The sequence below is a fragment of the Schistocerca serialis genome, chromosome 8 (assembly GCF_023864345.2).
Source record: "Schistocerca serialis cubense isolate TAMUIC-IGC-003099 chromosome 8, iqSchSeri2.2, whole genome shotgun sequence".
NCBI classification, from domain to species: domain Eukaryota; kingdom Metazoa; phylum Arthropoda; class Insecta; order Orthoptera; family Acrididae; genus Schistocerca; species Schistocerca serialis.
Window position 1 is genome coordinate 550889444 of NC_064645.1, and position 20206 is coordinate 550909649.

The 20206-nt window shown below is 40.9% G+C and overlaps 1 protein-coding gene across 1 annotated transcript in view; it reads right to left on the reverse strand.

Moving 5' to 3' along the window:
- LOC126416398 (malonate--CoA ligase ACSF3, mitochondrial-like) overlaps positions 1-20206 on the reverse strand; it is a 104383-nt gene that overhangs the window by 56963 nt on the left and 27214 nt on the right. Inside the window, exons 3-4 of the mRNA XM_050084088.1 lie at positions 11086-11270; positions 415-544 (exon numbers count right to left, since the gene is read on the reverse strand). Coding sequence (XP_049940045.1) covers positions 415-544; positions 11086-11270 — 315 coding nt within the window. The remainder of the gene's footprint in view (positions 1-414; positions 545-11085; positions 11271-20206) is intronic.

Below are 20206 nucleotides of genomic sequence, written 5' to 3' on the forward strand. Positions count from 1 at the left end.
TGTGTGCCAAACACAACACCGGAGGAGAAATCACGTTTAAATGGCCTTGTTCATTTAGTGGTACAGGAATTGTTCCCAATACAAGATCATCTCTTCTGAGGAGGTAGTGCCTGACCCCACCCACTCATCTGAAAATATTCCAACACTGGGTTGACGTGCAAGAGGATGAAATAAAATGTCTTTGGTGTTCTATAACTACTGAGTGTGAAGATCATCAATCCATTTAGACTTATTTGGGTATATCAAATTATGCAGGTGTTCATATTACTTTGCCAAACCCTAGTACAAACAAGCTACATTTATTTTGTTATGTACACTACCTGTGTTTATGCCATTCAATGTTAGCAGTTTTACATTATTTTGTTCTGAAGTATGTTTTTCCCAATTACCTTTTGGAGGTCTTTTCCCAATTACCTTTTGGAGGTCCTGTTGTTCCAGACGTGTAGATGAAAAGTGCATCATTGTCATCATAAAACTCTGGTTCTTGTCCACCTCCTTTAAGTTCATGGGCTTCCTCAGGTAGGGTTACATTCTCACTTCCCAACTACAAAAGAAAAACCAAATTCATTTCAATACCACACATACAAAGCAACTTTTGTTTTCATAACATGAATGACAGACAAGCATACATTTTCATTAAGCATTATTGTATCAACTGTAATTGTGCCACAAGTTCATTATGCCTCATCTAGCAACTGTCAGAGCCACAGACATGGTTTTCATATCCCTGTCAGAAGAATAAGTGAGGATGATTTTTCATTTTTTGTTCATGACTACAGTTTGGGAAATGATAAATTCCTTTATTATACATTTTCTCCAACATCCTTTTCAACTGAGTGTGAAAGACTGTTTAGTTACATTCTGAGATGATCTTGTATTGGAACAATTCCTGTACCACCAAATGAACAAGGCCATTTAAACGTGATTTCTCCTGCGGTGTTGTGTTTGGCACACAAAGATTTTCCAAGAAGACTGTTTAGTTATATTCTAAGCTTAAATGTAGATAAATTATGACACCTTTTGTACACTATACTGTACTACTCATTTCATTTTCATATGCTCAGAAATTTTCCCGAGGACATGCAGCTTTACTGTATGATTAAATGATGATGGCGTCCTCTTGGGTAAAATATTCCGGAGGTAAACTAGTCCCCCATTCGGATCTCCGGGCGGGGACTACTCAAGAAGACGTCGTTACCAGGAGAAAGAAAACTGGCGTTCTACGGATCGGAGCGTGGAATGGTCAGATCCCTTAATCGGGCAGGTAGGTTAGAAAATTTAAAAAGGGAAATGGATAGGTTAAAGTTAGATATAGTGGGAATTAGTGAAGTTCGGTGGCAGGAGGAACAAGACTTTTGGTCAGGTGATTACAGGGTTATAAATACAAAATCAAATAGGGGTAATGAAGGAGTAGGTTTAATAATGAATAAAAAAATAGGAGTGCGGGTTAGCTACTACAAACAGCACAGTGAACGCATTATTGTGGCCAAGATAGACACAAAGCCCATGCCTACTACAGTAGTACAAGTTTATATGCCAACTAGCTCTGCAGATGATGAAGAAATAGATGAAATGTATGACGAGATAAAAGAAATTATTCAGGTAGTGAAGAGAGACGAAAATTTAATAGTCATGGGTGACTGGAATTCGTCAGTAGGAAAAGGGAGAGAAGGAAACATAGTAGGTGAATATGGATTGGGGGGAAGAAATGAAAGAGGAAGCCGCCTTGTAGAATTTTGCACAGAACATAACTTAATCATAGCTAACACTTGGTTCAAGAATCATAAAAGAAGGTTGTATAGCTGGAAGAATCCTGGAGATACTAAAAGGTATCAGATAGATTATATAATGGTAAGACAGAGACTTAGGAACCAGGTTTTAAATTGTAAGACATTTCCAGGGGCAGATGTGGATTCTGACCACAAACTATTGGTTATGAACTACAGATTGAAACTGAAGAAACTGCAAAAAGGTGGGAATCTAAGGAGATGGGACCTGGATAAACTGAAAGAACCAGAGGTTGTAGAGAGTTTCAGGGAGAGCATAAGGGAACAACTGATAGGAATGGGGGAAAGAAATACAGTAGAAGAAGAATGGGTAGCTATGAGAGATAAAGTAGTGAAGGCAGCAGACGATCAAGTAGGTAAAAAGGCGAGGGCTAATAGAAATCCTTGGGTAACAGAAGAAATATTGAATTTAATTGATGAAAGGAGAAAATATAAAAATGCAGTAAACGAAGCAGGCAAAAAGGAATACAAACGTCTCAAAAATGAGATCGACAGGAAGTGCAAAATGGCTAAGCAGGGATGGCTAGAGGACAAATGTAAGGATGTAGAGGCTTGTCTCACTAGGGGTAAGATAGATACTGCCTACAGGAAAATTAAAGAGACCTTTGGAGAGAAGAGAACCACTTGTATGAATATCAAGAGCTCAGATGGCAACCCAGTTCTAAGCAAAGAAGGGAAGGCAGACAGGTGGAAGGAGTATATAGAGGGTTTATACACGGGCGATGTACTTGAGGACAATATTATGGAAATGGAAGAGGATGCAGATGAAGACAAAATGGGAGATAAGATACTGCGTGAAGAGTTTGACAGAGCACTGAAAGACCTGAGGCGAAACAAGGCCCCGGGAGTAGACAAGATTCCATTAGAACTACTGATGGCCTTGGGAGAGCCAGTCCTGACAAAACTCTACCATCTGGTGAGCAAGATGTATGAGACAGGCGAAATACCCTCAGACTTCAAGAAGAATATAATAATTCCAATCCCAAAGAAAGCAGGTGTTGACAGATGTGAAAATTACCGAACTATCAGTTTAATAAGTCACAGCTGCAAAATACTAACGCGAATTCTTTACAGATGAATGGAAAAACTGGTAGAAGCGGACCTCAGGGAAGATCAGTTTGGATTCCGTAAAAATGTTGGAACACGTGAGTCAATACTAACCTTACGACTTATCTTAGAAGAAAGATTAAGAAAAGGCAAACCTACGTTTCTAGCATTTGTAGACTTAGAGAAAGCTTTTGACAATGTTAACTGGAATACTCTCTTTCAAATTCTGAAGGTGGCAGGTATAAAATACAGGGAGCGAAAGGCTATTTACAATTTGTACAGAAATCAGATGGCAGTTATAAGAGTCGAGGGGCATGAAAGGGAAGCAGTGGTTGGGAAAGGAGTGAGACAGGGTTGTAGCCTCTCCCCGATGTTATTCAATCTGTATATTGAGCAAGCAGTAAAGGAAACAAAAGAAAAATTTGGAGTAGGTATCAAAATTCATGGAGAAGAAGTAAAAACTTTGAGGTTCGCCGATGACATTGTAATTCTGTCAGAGACAGCAAAGGACTTGGAAGAGCAGTTGAACGGAATGGACAGTGTCTTGAAAGGAGGATATAAGATGAACATCAACAAAAGCAAAACGAGGATAATGGAATGTAGTCAAATTAAATCGGGCGATGCTGAGAGAATTAGATTAGGAAATGAGACACTTAAAGTAGTAAAGGAGTTTTGCTATTTAGGGAGTAAAATAACTGATGATGGTCGAAGTAGAGAGGATATAAAATGTAGACTGGCAATGGCAAGGAAATCGTTTCTGAAGAAGAGAAATTTGTTAACATCGAGTATAGATTTAAGTGTCAGGAAGTCGTTTCTAAAAGTATTTGTATGGAGTGTAGCCATGTATGGAAGTGAAACATGGACGATAACTAGTTTGGACAAGAAGAGATTAGAAGCTTTCGAAATGTGGTGCTACAGAAGAATGCCGAAGATAAGGTGGGTAGATCACGTAACTAATGAGGAGGTATTGAATAGGATTGGGGAGAAGAGAAGTTTGTGGCACAACTTGACTAGAAGAAGGGATCGGATGGTAGGACATGTTTTGAGGCATCAAGGGATCACACATTTAGCATTGGAGGGCAGCATGGAAGGTAAAAATCGCAGAGGGAGACCAAGAGATGAATACACTAAGCAGATTCAGAAGGATGTAGATTGCAGTAGGTACTGGGAGATGAAGAAGCTTGCACAGGATAGAGTAGCATGGAGAGCTGCATCAAACCAGTCTCAGGACTGAAGACCACAACAACAACAATGCTCAGAAATTAAAAAAAATATAATTAGTATCTTTAACAATAATGGAAATTCCTGAATGGAGCAATATGCTAAATAAGGGAAAGGCAACCACTCACCTATAGTGGATCAATGTGTGGCGCACAGAAACACATAAGAAAAAAAACAGCATTCACGCTAACTTTCAAGCACCAGATCTTTCCTAGCAATAGTACACACAAAACTAGACAAACACTGAAACACATACTCCTGAGACCACAGCAAGACTAATTATTTGATACTTGATAACTGAAAGCAGCTGCCTGTGCGGATGGAAGTGGGGAGGAGACAGCAAAGGATGCAAGGGTGGGGTAGTGGAAACTAAGCAGGTCTTTGGACTGATGACTGATGACTTTGTGGCCATCCACACCACCCCTCCTCTGTCCAGATTATGCACTGCCTTCTCCCACCACTCTTCCTCCCCCCCCTGCCACACAATGTGGGCACTCTCCCTCACCCTCTGCCCTCTCTCTTCTTTCCTCTCCCCCTTTTTCAATCCCTCACCCTTCTTTCCCCCCTCACTTTCACCCACTTCATCGTCACGTTCACCTTTTCTTCTCATTCACCCTGTCCATTTTCCCTCTCAGCTCCACCCTCTCCCTCTTCTTACATCTATTTTTGTTGTAACCTCCGCACTCTATTCATCTTATTGTGCAGTTGCAAAGTCATCTGTCCAAAGACTTGCCTCTTTCCCTCTACCCGGTACTTGTGTTCTTCCCTACCCCCTACCCACCTTCATCAGCTTTCAATAATCAAGTATCAATAATTAATCTGCCATGGCCATGGGAATGTCTGTTTCAGTGTATGTGTGGTTGTGTGTGAGAGTCAGTGTACTACAGCTAGAAAAAGAGCTAGGGATCGCTGGCTAATGTGAATGCTGTTTTCCTTACATGTTCCTGTGCTCCAAGCATTGATCCACTGTAGATGAGTAGTTATCTTCCCCATATTTTGCAAATAATTAATATCTGTAGCACTTTAAAGGATGTTTGTGGTTAAACAAAGAAGAACGGATTTAAAAACAGCAGCTCCTTTTATGTGCAAACCAATGAGCCATTTATCACAGAACTTGAAACTTCAAAATGCAGTTGAGGTTTTTTGAAGGAAATTATAGTAATGCACAGGATCACAGAATGTTTTCAAATGGTAGAAACTTGTAGACTGCTCCATCATACATATATAAACAAGGTTTTACTTTTAGTGAAGGCATGACAATAACAAAGAATGGTGAAAGTAGTGGATAAAATTATGTTTATCATGTGGTTGCCTGACTGATAAACATAACTGAAGTAGCAACTGGGAAAGAATGATTGATCATAATCATCATTACCATCATCATCATTATCATATAAATTAAAAATATAGAGGATAAAAGTTTGTTTGGTAGCATGTGCTCTACAACAGAAAATAATTGACATACTTAATGAACATTTCAATGATCATCTTCATATTCTAACAGCAAAGTTTCAAAGATGCAACCACTTTCTCATTGTTCATACCTTGGCAGTTTTGTTATTCTAGTGTTCTGTTTGGGTCTTTGGTGAAATGTTTCTTGCATTCACCTCTGTCACTTTCATCCCGGCTTATACCTTAAAAATACTTTCATGGCATGTTATGCCCCAGTAAACAGCTCTCAAATTTATATTTGCTCTTTCTATTCTTGAGTTTTTTAATTCATTGATTTTGTTCATGACTTTCAAATTTGTTCTTCTCTGGGTCAATCTTGCTGAGACTCCTTCCACTGTTCAGCATTCACATCCATTAAGCGTCACACACCAGACAAAAGCTTCAAAACACACATTCCAATTTAGCAAGGATTACCTGTTTTTTAATTTGTCAAGTGCTTTTTTTTTTTTTTAAGTGATGTCCCGTCCATAGCAAAACTGGTTTACGTTTTGAGGGAGTATGGTGAAGGTGCAACCTAGTCCAATTTCTTTCGTTATTTTAAGTGTCCTTTATCTTACATCAATACTTAATAATGTCCCTGTTTCTTAATGTGAGTTCTTTGTCAACCACCTAACTTACTAAATTATTCCTTGGGGACTGAGCAGGAAGGGGGGGGGGGGGGGGGGGGGAGGGAGGAATATGCCCACATAGTCCTTGCATCTTTGAAACTTTGCTATTAGAATATGAAGATGATAATTGAAATGTTCATTAAGTATGTCAATTATTTTCTGTTGTAGGGCACATGCTACCAAACAAACTTTTATTGTCCGTAACCTTCCACCAACATTCAAGACACTGCTCATTTCCTTCATCGTCTTTCCGCACTCCCTGTCCTGTTAACTCCAGACTCCTTTTTGGTCACTGTCGATATGACATCATTACACACCAACATCCCCCATTGCCCATGGTCTTGCAGCCACAGAACCCTACTTTTCTCAATATCGTCCTGATACCTTTCCTAGCCAATCACATCCTCACCCACAAATATTTCACTTTCAAAGATCAAAACTATAAACAAATCCATTGTACTGCCATGGGTACTGCAACGTAACAGACAATAAATGAGTGATGCTAAAGCAGTGGCCTTCTTGTCAATTCCACAAAATACTATTCAATAAACTTCTAGCTCATGAGTCCCCAAGTGCATCTGCACAAAAAATAAATTGTAAATTAGAAAGTCACTGTTTATAGTGCCTCTGAATGTGTGACTGGATTTTTAAGTGTTGGCTACAAAACAGTCTAGGAGCCAACCAACCCACCTGTAACATTAACCCTTAAAAAAAATATAATAAAATTAAAAAAAAATCCAGTCACAAAATTCAAATAAAAGCAAGCTAGCATTTGTGGCGAATAATAACATCCACTACTCACAGCATTTTAAATTTTAACGAAACTCAGTTTATTCCTTCACTGTCACATTTACTACACGTTAATATTAGTTTAAACAATGGAAAATCCAGGATGGAATAATGCCAATATGGTATTATGTAAAGAATAGAGTTCTACTTATCATATAGTGGAGATAGTGAGTTGCAAGCAAGTACACCAAAAGGACTGCAAGACAAGTAAGCTTCTAGCCGAAAGGCCTTCTTCTGAGCTAACACACACACACATCCACACAATTGCAACTCACCCACCACCTGACCACTGCTTCAGGCTGCTGAGGCCAGACTGCATGCAACAGCATATAATGGGGGAAGCAGTCCAGTGGTGGGGTAACGAGGAGGCTGGGTCAGGGAGGGGGAGGGATAGACGGAGGGCAGCGAGAGCAGAAAAGGGGAAAGTAAAAAGACGGTGGGTGCGTTGGCGGAATAGAAGGCTCTGCGTACTGCTGGAATGAGAACAGGCAAGAGGATGGGTGGATGAAAGACAGTCACTAAGAGTGAGGCCAGGTGGGTTACAGGAACGTAGGATCACAGGTTTAACCAGCCCCAACATCAGGGGCTGGGCCACCTGTCAAAGCAGCCATGTCATATACCAGCTCTACTGCCATCACTGCACAGCTTTTATTGTTGGCATGATCACCAGGTAGCTGTCCACCAAGGATGAATGGCCACTACAAGACTGTGGCCAAGAGCAAAGTAGAGCACCCTGTGGTGCAACATGCAGCTGAACATAACACACTTGATTTCAATGGCTGCTTCCCTTCCTGAGTCATCTGGATCCTCCCACCCACCACCAGATTTTCTGAAATGTGCAGATCACAGTTATCATTACAACACATTCTCTGCTCCCACAATTATCCCTGCCTCAACCTAGGGTAACACGCTGCCCCCGCATCCTCCACCCAACAGTTTCCACCCCTTCCGTCATATCACCTCTTCCCCATTGTCTTCCACCCTCTTTGCTGCCCTCTCCTTTTTCACTCTGTTTTCCCCATCTTCCTGCCCCAGAAGCTCCGGATACTGCACCTGTTGGTAGTCTAGTGCCTGCACTTCCCATCAGACAGCACTCCTCTCTCTCCATATATACACTGTTATCCCTTACCCACCCCCTCCAGACTGCTGCTTCCATTTCTCGTGATAGTTGCATTCTGGTCTGAGCCGCCGGACTTGGCAGTAATGTGTGGATGAGGTGTGCTTGCTTGTGTGAATGAATGGTATGTGTATCTCCTTCTTTTTCTGATGAAGACTGTGGCTGAAAGATTATGTGTACGCATCTTTTAACCCTGTCTGCAACTTAACATATCATATTCATAGTAAGAAACAATCTATATTTTCCAATGTTGCTGTGTTAATATTAGTTTCACACTGAATTAATTAATATCTGAATGAGGGATTAAATGAAATGAAAGAGTACCTCATGTTTACATAAATTTCTGGAAAATAATCAAAGTCACTTTAGCCAGAGTTTAAAGCTCCACACTTACAAACTAACTAAAGTCCAAAACATTAACCGCAGTAAAGCTTTAGAGTTCAGATTAGATTGCCTAACAAAACATATTTTAAAGTCTCCAACTTGAATGTATTTCACAGTATTCATTAGCAACAAACACGAATACCACAAGCCTACGACTCAACACTCAAAATAATTTCGACACATTCGCCTTTGTAAGATGGCAGCTGCTTATTTAAGCCCTCACCATGATGAGGGTCAAGCAAACACATTTTTGATTTCCACAACATATTTAAAAACTATACAGAAGTATCATACACCAATTAGATATACATTTCATCATCTTTCTAGTGCTGTTCTCAGTTTTTCTCTAACTTAAAGTAGATTGTACATAAATAATGATTTTGTTTGGGTATACACTAGTATGCATTGTTCTGTTGCTAATAAATATAAACAATTAACACTAAATAATTCATACTTCTTTATCTATGTCTACTTCATAATGCTGCCACTACTTTTAATGTTTCATTCATTATTTATGTAAATCTCATGTTTTTACTCGCAGAATGTACATTCTGGCCTGTAATTCGAAATAGGTAATGTTTACAAAAAAATCTGCTGTGGTGGTCTGATAGTGCTCAATGAGACTTATCCATAGACACTTTGTTTATGAAAAATTGTTTAGGGCATTGTTAAGATATTAAATTTTAAAGTTCATTTTACACATAAAATATTTAACATGGAATAGCTTAAAAATTACACTTCGAATTGTGGGCGCATTTCCACCCACTCATTTATCTTAATTTTGTCTTTGAAACTATGTTACTTGTTTCTCTGTAACTATTTGGGTTTAGGCTTTTATTAGATTTAGTCTTATTTGCTATTTGTTCTGGACACTCAATTCAGCCATGGCAGCTACCCCTCCATGTTTCACGTAAATGGCCGGACGTGGGTTTCCCCAACCTCGTGGCTAGAGTATGCGTTTACCTAACCTGTGGTTTTGGTAATTCTCACATTCAGGGCATCCGCCGATTGCACAGGCTCAAAGTGTGCTGCCATCTACTATGACACCATGAGACCTGAGTAGCTGCAGAGCTCTGCTTGGTTAGTCCTCTCCACGCCCTCAGCTGTAGTCTGTTTTTAAAGTTTCTAGTACAAGGGTACAGCATCTCAGTACTCACATAGCATCATCCCATGTAAAATTATTTATGGCGCATCTGATGTAATCCTTCCTATACAGTCATATATTAAAACCCCTTGTCTGGTTTAGATTCACTGACAATGTTTTCACGATCTGGACTCATTGTAGGGACAAATATCCCATGTGGTGGTGGTTAGTGTTTAACGTCCCATCGACAACGAGGTCATTAGAGACGGAGCACAAGCTCGGGTTAGGGAAGGATTGGGAAGGAAACCGGCCGTGCCCTTTCAAAGGAACCATCCCGGCATTTGCCTGAAACGATTTCGGGAAATCACGGAAAACCTAAATCAGGATGGCTGGAGACGGAATTGAACCGTCATCCTCCCGAATGCGAGTCCACTGTGCTAACCACTGCGCCACCTCGCTCGGTATCCCATGTGATCTCCTCCATTTGCACCAGTAAACCTGTTAACCATCCACTGACGAGCAGTCCTCTGATCATCCATATCACCCTGGCCTTGAAAACCTCAACAACTTCCTTCACCAGGGCTCTGACTACCTCTTGATGATGAGGAATATCCTACAAAAAATCCTACTCATGTCACCCAAAGTAGTATTCAGCCACTCACACAACATACAGAATATCCTTGCTCATCCCTACTCCAATTCGGCTACATATGAAAGCAACCATGTTATATATCATACATGCTCAATTACTGTGTGGCATTCTATACGGGTATGACATTGAACCAGCTGACTACACATGTGAATGGCCACCGCCAAACTATAGCAAACTGAGCAATCTCCCATGAAAACAAGATTAGACTTGTTATGGTCTGCATAGAGGTGTTCAAACAATTGTTCTTCCAGCATTCCATACATGAAGTCAACCTAATTATGGGTACAATGGGAAGTACCCTCTGCCATGCACTTCACAGTGATTTGCAGGGTATGAATATAGTTTTATACATAGCACAAGAAGCTAAGTAGTAATCAGTGAAGTAGGCATGTAAGTGAATCAGTAAAGAGAAGGAAAGTATTGTTGTTAGGTAGCTTTCTTACTACAGGAGTTGGCCACTTTGCAGCTGAACTGTTGTCAGAATGCCAAACCACAAACCTATTGAAAAATCATTGCTAATAGTTGCAAAACTTAGAACAAACCACATTTTCAATCCAAACTTGGAATGTTATGATCATAAGTATGATTTTCAGAACTAATTACTCCAGAGTTTGATGTCAATGATAAGTTTTGAAACAGCTCTGTGAAGTCTCAAAGAATGGCATAAACTCACTGGGTATAGTACAACTGGATTGGAATTATTTTTCTTTTCCCTAACAGTAAAACAAGATTTCCTGTCAGTTTATGTAATGTTGCATTGAGTGCAATGAACTGATCACCTATGAAATAGTGTGAAACCTGCTTCATGTATAATGCAGCGAGAGAAAATAATATAAATCTATTTTTAATTTAATTCATATTTGAAAATTATAATCTCTCCTGATAAATATTCTTAACAAAAAGTTGTACCATATAATCCTACTACGAGTTCATGGTGCACGTACCTGATCTGCTTTCCTGGATGAAAGAGTGCGTAGTGTCGAGTCAAGGACAATAAATTTGCGCTTGTCTCCAGCGGCTTTCCGTAGAGTATCAGCATGTTCAGTTGTTGCAACAACTACTCCTGCATCACTGTCAGAGATGAAGTATTCCAACAGTTGTGGAGGGTGCACACTGCTCAGAGGAACAGCTGGGAACAATCACTGCTCTTCAAATAAATTTAGATATTTAATTTTAGATTTTATGCAAACTGACAGTGAGGTAACACATATGTAGCTCTCAATCTAGTGCAGAGTGTTGTAATCCAGTTTTCTATGGCACTTAGTCAAACTTTAAGTACCTATATGACAAAATTAATTACCTTCACAATATTACATTTTTGTTCTTTTTTCCTCAATGTAGAACAATAAAAAGCACATTGTTTACTAATATTTGTAACTTCAACTACGCCACACCATAGCTTCATCCCAAGCACTCTGCATTCTAAGTAGTGAAGAAGCTGCAATGGACTCTATGCAAAAGGGACAGTGATATTAGAAGAAGGCAAGATGACTGTGAACACTGGTAGTAGTGTATTAGGGTTGTGTAAAGATCGATCAATAATAAAACTGCCCGTGAACCATAACATTTACTACACAAGTAGTGCCATCACACGTTCAGATGCTAGGGTGGACACACAGTTCTGGGTAGACTTGTAAATGATATAGACTGTGAGATGTAGCATGTTGGAAACCCTCCATCTGGTATGCCTTCTATGGTCATCGATAACCAAATTTTTTCCTGATTTTTCATTCAATTTTTAATACAGCTGCACATAAAATATGTAATATGTTCATAAATATTTCAAAGTGTTATTTAGGCAAAGTTCCATTTAAATTTATTATCCAGTTGGTAATATTGAACATTCTCATTTCAGTGATGCAATTAGTTTTGCTAGCTGTTTGATTAATTGAATGTTATGATCAACTGAAAGTTTTACAACACATAATGGGGAAAACTTTCCACACTAATCGGCGGAATCTGAAGTACTGTTAGTGTTCATTCAAAAACAGTCATCCCTCTCTTTCTGAGAACATACTTTTTCTAAATCAGATGATACCTCTCATTAATTGATTAAGCCACTAATTACAATCTTGCATAAGGTAAAATAATTTCAAAATGGTTGCCCAACTCTTAAGTAGGTATTTCCAACGAGGAAGCATAAGATGGTTCTACATACCATTATAACTTATTAACCTTCAATGTTTTTCGTAAACCAGGAAGCAGTTAAGTCTTATAGTGCATTTAGAACAGTGAAATCTAATCCAGCCGATTTTCAAAATATTCCGTAGTTTCCGAGATTAACAAATATCTGTACGCTAGTCTTTAAATAGCCCACCCCACCCAGGAATCGCAAATCTGCAGGGTCTACTTGTAACGTTAACACCCCGTGTCAAAGAATGTACCTCGCTAGCATGATGCTAACATCTTTATGGTATTTAGTGTCAATCTGGCTCTGGATGTGAATCGCATAACATCTGTGTTTAACTTAACTGTGAAAATCTGCAGCTGGAAATTAAACACGAAACAACTATGTCTGTTGGTATGACAAAGTCTCGTACAAGCTAATAACTGTACAACTTCGCAGGTAAAATATCACACCCGGTTAACATATATGCTGGCATTAAGTGATAATGTTACAGAAATTATATATAAAAACAAAGATGAGGTGACTTACCGAACAAAAGCGCTGGCAGGTCGATAGACACACAAACAAACACAAACATACACACAAAATTCAAGCTTTCGCAACAAACTGTTGCCTCATCAGGAAAGAGGGAAGGAGAGGAGAAGACGAAAGGAAGTGGGTTTTAAAGGAGAGGGTAAGGAGTCATTCCAATCCCGGGAGCGGAAAGACTTACCTTAGGGGGACAAAAGGACAGGTATACACTCGCACACACGCACATATCCATCCACACATATACAGACACAAGCAGACATATTTAAAGACAAGGAGTTTGGGCAGAGATGTCAGTCGAGGCAGAAGTGTAGAGGCAAAGAAGTTGTTGAAAGACAGATGAGGTATGAGTGGCGGCAACTTGAAATTAGCGGAGATTGAGGCCTGGCGGATGACGAGAAGAGAGGATATACTGAAGGGCAAGTTCCCATCTCCGGAGTTCGGATAGGTTGGTGTTGGTGGGAAGTATCCAGATAACCCGGACGGTGTAACACTGTGCCAAGATGTGCTGGCCGTGCACCAAGGCATGTTTAGCCACAGGGTGATCCTCATTACCAACAAACACTGTCTGCCTGTGTCCATTCATGCGAATGGACAGTTTGTTGCTGGTCATTCCCACATAGAATGCGTCACAGTGTAGGCAGGTCAGTTGGTAAATCACGTGGGTGCTTTCACACGTGGCTCTGCCTTTGATCGTGTACACCTTCCGGGTTACAGGACTGGAGTAGGTGGCGGTGGGAGGGTGCATGGGACAGGTTTTGCATCGGGGGCGGTTACAAGGATAGGAGCCAGAGGGTAGGGAAGGTGGTTTGGGGATTTCATAGGGATGAACTAACAGGTTACGAAGGTTAGGTGGACGGCGGAAAGACACTCTTGGCGGAGTGGGGAGGATTTCATGAAGGATGGATCTCATTTCAGGGCAGGATTTGAAATATGCACATCGTTGTCTACCAACCCAAGTCCAACATAGCCCAGCTGTAACCAACACCTATTCGCCTTTTTTCATTCCAGATCTCCAGTTTCTTTCCGGTTCACCTTTATCTCTCCCCATATATTTTTATTTTCATTTTCATTTCACCTCATGTTACACTTTCCACCTTCTAATACCATGTCACCCTCACAACACCCCCACAATGACCCCATTAAGTTTTATTTACATTCCCTCCGCAAACATGCCTTCGCCCTAGCCAGATTACACTCCCATATTCTATTTTCTCAGGCTTGTCTGACATTTGGCATCACCCCCAAAGGCCTCACACTTAAAGTTCCCATCTCTGGCTGCAACCCTTCCTTCCATCAGTCCCTATACCAGTTCCAAACTGAACAATCCATTGCCCTCACCCACCTAATCCTTCACCTACACATCAACTCAGCCAATGAACACACCCGTCAACTCCTATCCTTAATAAAAGTCCTTAATCTTTCCTCTCCCACATCCACACCGGCTGTTCAGAGCATCCTCCTACAGGCCAACCGTAAATTAGAACAGCATGCCACCCTCCACCTCAAAAAACTATCCAATCTCCTGGTTTCCCACCTCCGGAAAGGCAACTCACTCACCCTTCACAACCTTTCCAGCAAACCTCAACCTCCTCTCATTGCACACAAACCCAGTCTCTCCCATCTACTCAATCTCCCACTTCCAGCTCCACTCCCTCCAAAACCTCAAAATTCCGATCAACACAATCTGGAACCACAACACCCTAATTCAGTAGTTAACCTTTCCCCCAAACCTCTCTCCCAATCCGAAACCTCTGTCCTATCCAAAGGCCTCACCTTCAGCCCCACTCCCAGATTCAACCAAACAGCCCTCGTCAAAGATTTACTGTCCTACACTCGTACTCTCTGCTGGAAGTATCACTTTGCCACGAAGAAAAATGATCCTAATCCTACTCCTAATGATCCGACTCCTCAAGACACCATCCAAATTGAACCCTGCCTGGAACAGTTCCGTCCTCCGTCACAGCGGGACCCACCTCCTCTTCCTCAAAATCACCCTCTCCAAACCTTCCAGGAATTTCTGACTTCCAGCCTTGCATCTCAATCCTTCTTAAAAAACCTTAATCCTACACCCAACATCACCACTGCTGAAGCCCAGGCTATCCGTGATCTGAAGGCTGACCGATCCATCGTCATTCTTCCGGCGGACAAGGGTTCCACGACCGTGGTACTTGATCGTCGGGAGTATGTGGCTGAGGGACTGCGTCAGCTTTCAGACAACACCACATACAAAGTTTGCCAAGGTAACCCCATTCCCGATGTCCAGGCGGAGCTTCAAGGAATCCTCAGAACCTTAGGCCCCCTGCAAAACCTTTCACCTGACTCCATCAACCTCCTGACCCCACCGACACCCCGCACCCCTACCTTCTACCTTCTTCCTAAAATCCACAAACCCAATTATCCCGGCCGCCCCATTGTAGCTGGTTACCAAGCCCCCACAGAACGTATCTCTGCCTACGTAGATCAACACCTTCAACCCATTACATGCAGTCTCCCATCCTTCATCAAGGACACCAACCACTTCCTTGAACGCCTGGAATCCTTACCCCCGGAAACCATCCTTGTAACCATTGATGCCACGTTCTTATACACAAATATTCCGCACGTCCAGGGCCTCGCTGCGATGGAGCATTTCCTTTCACGCCGATCACCTGCCACCCTACCTAAAACCTCTTTCCTCATCACCTTAGCCAGCTTCATCCTGACCCACAACTTCTTCACTTTTGAAGGCCAGACATACCAACAATTAAAGGGAACAGCCATGGGTACCAGGATGGCCCCCTCGTACGCCAACCTATTCATGGGTCGCTTAGAGGAAGCCTTCTTGGTTACCCAAGTCTGCCAACCCAAAGTTTGGTACAGATTTATTGATGACATCTTCATGATCTGGACTCACAGTGAAGAAGAACTCCAGAATTTCCTCTCCAACCTCAACTCCTTTGGTTCCATCAGTTTCACCTGGTCCTACTCCAAATCCCATGCCACTTTCCTTGATGTTGACCTCCACCTGTACAATGGCCAGCTTCACACGTCCGTCCACATCAAACCCACCAACAAGCAACAGTACCTCCATTACGACAGCTGCCACCCATTCCACATCAAACGGTCCCTTCCCTACAGCCTAGGTCTTCGTGGCAAACGAATCTGCTCCAATCCGGAATCCCTGAATCATTACACCAACAACCTGAAAACAGCTTTCGCATCCCGCAACTACCCTCCCGACCTGGTACAGAAGCAAATAACCAGAGCCACTTCCTCGTCCCCTCAAACCCAGAATCCCCCACAGAAGAACCACAAAAGTGCCCCACTTGTGACAGGATACTTTCCGGGACTGGACCAGACTCTGAATGTGGCTCTCCAGCAGGGATACGACTTCCTCAAATCCTGCCCTGAAATGAGATCCATTCTTCATGAAATCCTCCCCATTCCGCCAAGAGTGTCTTTCCGCCGTCCACCTAACCTTCGTAACCTGTTAGTTCATCCCTATGAAATCCCCAAACCACCTTCCCTACCCTCTGGCTCCTATCCTTGTAACCGCCCCCGATGCAAAACCTGTCCCATGCACCCTCCCACCGCCACCTACTCCAGTCCTGTAACCCGGAAGGTGTACACGATCAAAGGCAGAGCCACGTGTGAAAGCACCCACGTGATTTACCAACTGACCTGCCTACACTGTGACGCATTCTATGTGGGAATGACCAGCAACAAACTGTCCATTCGCATGAATGGACACAGGCAGACAGTGTTTGTTGGTAATGAGGATCACCCTGTGGCTAAACATGCCTTGGTGCACGGCCAGCACATCTTGGCACAGTGTTACACCGTCCGGGTTATCTGGATACTTCCCACCAACACCAACCTATCCGAACTCCGGAGATGGGAACTTGCCCTTCAGTATATCCTCTCTTCTCGTCATCCGCCAGGCCTCAATCTCCGCTAATTTCAAGTTGCCGCCACTCATACCTCATCTGTCTTTCAACAACTTCTTTGCCTCTACACTTCTGCCTCGACTGACATCTCTGCCCAAACTCTTTGTCTTTAAATATGTCTGCTTGTGTCTGTATGTGTGGATGGATATGTGCGTGTGTGCGAGTGTATACCTGTCCTTTTTTCCCCCTAAGGTAAGTCTTTCCGCTCCCGGGATTGGAATGACTCCTTACCCTCTCCTTTAAAACCCACTTCCTTTCGTCTTCCCCTCTCCTTTCCTCTTTCCTGATGAGGCAACAGTTTGTTGCGAAAGCTTGAATTTTGTGTGTATGTTTGTGTTTGTTTGTGTGTCTATCGACCTGCCAGCGCTTTTGTTCGGTAAGTCACCTCATCTTTGTTTTTATATATAATTTTTCCCACGTGGAATGTTTCCTTCCATTATAATGTTACAGAAATGTTACACACTGGATGCAGTGATCTATTTTGGTGAATTTATTGAAAACTATAATTTGTACTATTAATTTCATATTTCTAACTCTGCATATTATGCTCCTGTGGTGTTCAACAAGTAGTGTGTCAGTGCACTGTAGCCAAGTTACTATATTGTGGACAAGTTCATGGAAGGAGAGGTTTGATTCTTTTAACTATAGGAACTGTGTACTGTAAGACTGGAATGGGCCATCAAAAACTGTAAAGTGCAAATAAAGTGGGAAAGACTATTCAAATTTAATTGCTGTCTAAAGCACATTACTAGGCACTAACCTTTCTAAAGTCAGTACTATACTCAGCATATTACTTCATAAAATCAAGATATGAGACTTAAAGGCACTTGATATCAGCTGCAATACAGGTAAAGGGAATGTCGTAACTGTGCTGATAGCTTGCTAATGTGCAGAACACAGCACAGTACACTGGACTGAATGTCCTCGATGGGCACAGATGTAATTTCTGGCATACCCAAGGAAAATGCAACAGAGCATTCGGGTTATACAGTACATTAATGACAACTGATGGTATTAGATATTATCTCATACTCTTTGAAGGTGAGACTATTATCTAAGAGAAAGTATTAATGATAGAAAAGTTTAGCATTAACTAGTTATACTGACTTAACATGAATCAAGAGGAAATACAGGCAACCAGATCTTTACAATGAGAAATTTTCCAGTTCATTAAACTTAAAAATGTAACAGATGTTAATACAATGAATTATGTCATATAAATATCTAGTTGTGAAAACAAGAGGTGACATGAATTGTAATCATCACATCAACTCATCTACCTACATCTACATCATACTCCGCAGTCACCTAATGGTGTGTGGTAGAGGGCACTTCCGGTACTACTAACTGATTTACCCTTCCCTGTTCCATTCGTGAAAGGGCTGTGTGAAGGATGATTGCCAGCAAACCTCTGTATTGGTTATAATTTATCAAATTTTCTCACTGTCGTCATTATGCACAATGTATGTGGCAGGAAACAATATGTTTTCTGACACTTACTGAGTGCTCTGTCTAAGTTTCAACAGTAAACCTCTCTGTGATACATAATGTCTATCTTTTAACAACTGCCAATGTAGTTATTGAGCATCTTGGTAACACTCTCATACCAACCAAACAATTTTGAGATGAAACACGCCACTTCTCATTGGATCTTTTCTATCAGTTCTACTTGGTAAGGATCCCTTACTGATGAACAATATTCAAGAATCAGTCAAACAAGCAGCAGCATCACATAAGCTACTTTCTCTATGGATGTGTTACATTTCTTAAGATTTTCCTATGAATCTGTCTGGTGTCTGCTTCTCTTACTGTTTGTTTTATGTGACCATTCCACCTAAGGTTGCTCTCGATTGTTACACCTACTGTACATATTTTACAGTACATACTGTTCCCATAGTTTATCATCAATAGTGTACTTGTACAGTAGTACATTTGTTTTCCCATGTATGCATAATAGATTACACATATTAATGTTCAGGGTCAACTGGCAGAGCGTGCACCATTCTCTCATGGAGAAACAGAGCAAGCTCACTTGCAGGTAATACAAACGGCAGGCTTTAATTAATTGGAAGGATACAGAAAAATTTATTTTTTAATATTTTTTTTTTATCCGCAAAAAGACTGCTTGCACCCCATATTAAAATAAGACTTCCATGTGCGGGGTTAAAATACTGTGAAATTAACGGGAGACATCAAGAGTTTAAGAGGGTGTGCTGAAAAGTAATGCCTCCAATTTTATGTGAAAACTCTTAACACTTTTTAAATAAAATAAATGTTATTAACAGTCTATACCTTTATTCTTCATGTCTACATATTTATTTCTTGACAGCCACAGACAGTGGTTTTTTGTGTGTGTGTGTGTGTGTGTGTGTGTGTGTGTGTGTGTGTGTGTGTTGTCTAATTCAGAAGAAGGCTTTTTGGCTGAAAGCTTACTTGTTTAGCAGTCTTTTTGTTGTGCCTGTCTGTGACCAATATCTCCACTATATGGTGAGTTGCTATCTGTCCTTTATAATACCGTCATTTTTTATCCTGGATTTTCCATTGATTGATTTTATTTATTCCTCAACATAGTCACCCTGGTGCCAAACACATTCCTTCCAACGAGAGACCAGTTTACTGATACCATCACTGTTGAGTGTCTGAATTTCCCTAACAGTTATGCAACTCACATCTGCTTGCACTGTTTCATCACTATTAAAATGAAATCTTTGAAGGTGTTGTTTACATTTTGGAAATAGATGAAAATTGGCTGGAGCCAAGTCAGGATTGTATGGACGATAACTGATGACATTTAGCCTAAGGCATCAGACTGTTGTAGATGTCACAGTGCTTGTGTGTGGTCTGGCATTGTCATGATGAAGGAGAGGAAGCTCCATGCATGAACAAACTCTTCGAATACAAAACTTGACTAAAGCAAGCTGTTTCCCATCCACCAATATAGTTATTTTACAAACTGCCATGTTAAATGCTACAATTCGGAGCTCTTTAGAAGCAGTGGGCTGCAAATATGTGGACGTGACGCATTAAGAAGTACAATGTTAATAAAATTTGTTCTACTTAAAAGGATTTAAGATTTTTCACTTAAAAATTTGGAGACATTACTTTTCAGCACACCCTCGTACTCTCATGACAATGTTAGATAAAATACTGGAAAATTTCAAGTGGCAGACTAAAAACCACTAATTTCTCATTAAAAATCACTTAAAAATTCCTAGATGTGCTTTTTAGAACAAAATTTATGATCATTGTGCAAGCTACTATCTGCTGGGGTCTGAAAAGATAGAAGTAAACCAATTTAAAAAAAAACTGATATTTGTAACATTCATTTCCTTGTTATTTTTGTGCTTTAAATGACTTATAAATTAGATCTACAACATAGAATAATGGGCCTAGCAACACAATCTTATTATTCTGAAAGATACTGTTCGGAGTCTCATGGAAGCTATGGATCAGACATTTTGTTGTACTAACACTTTGGTC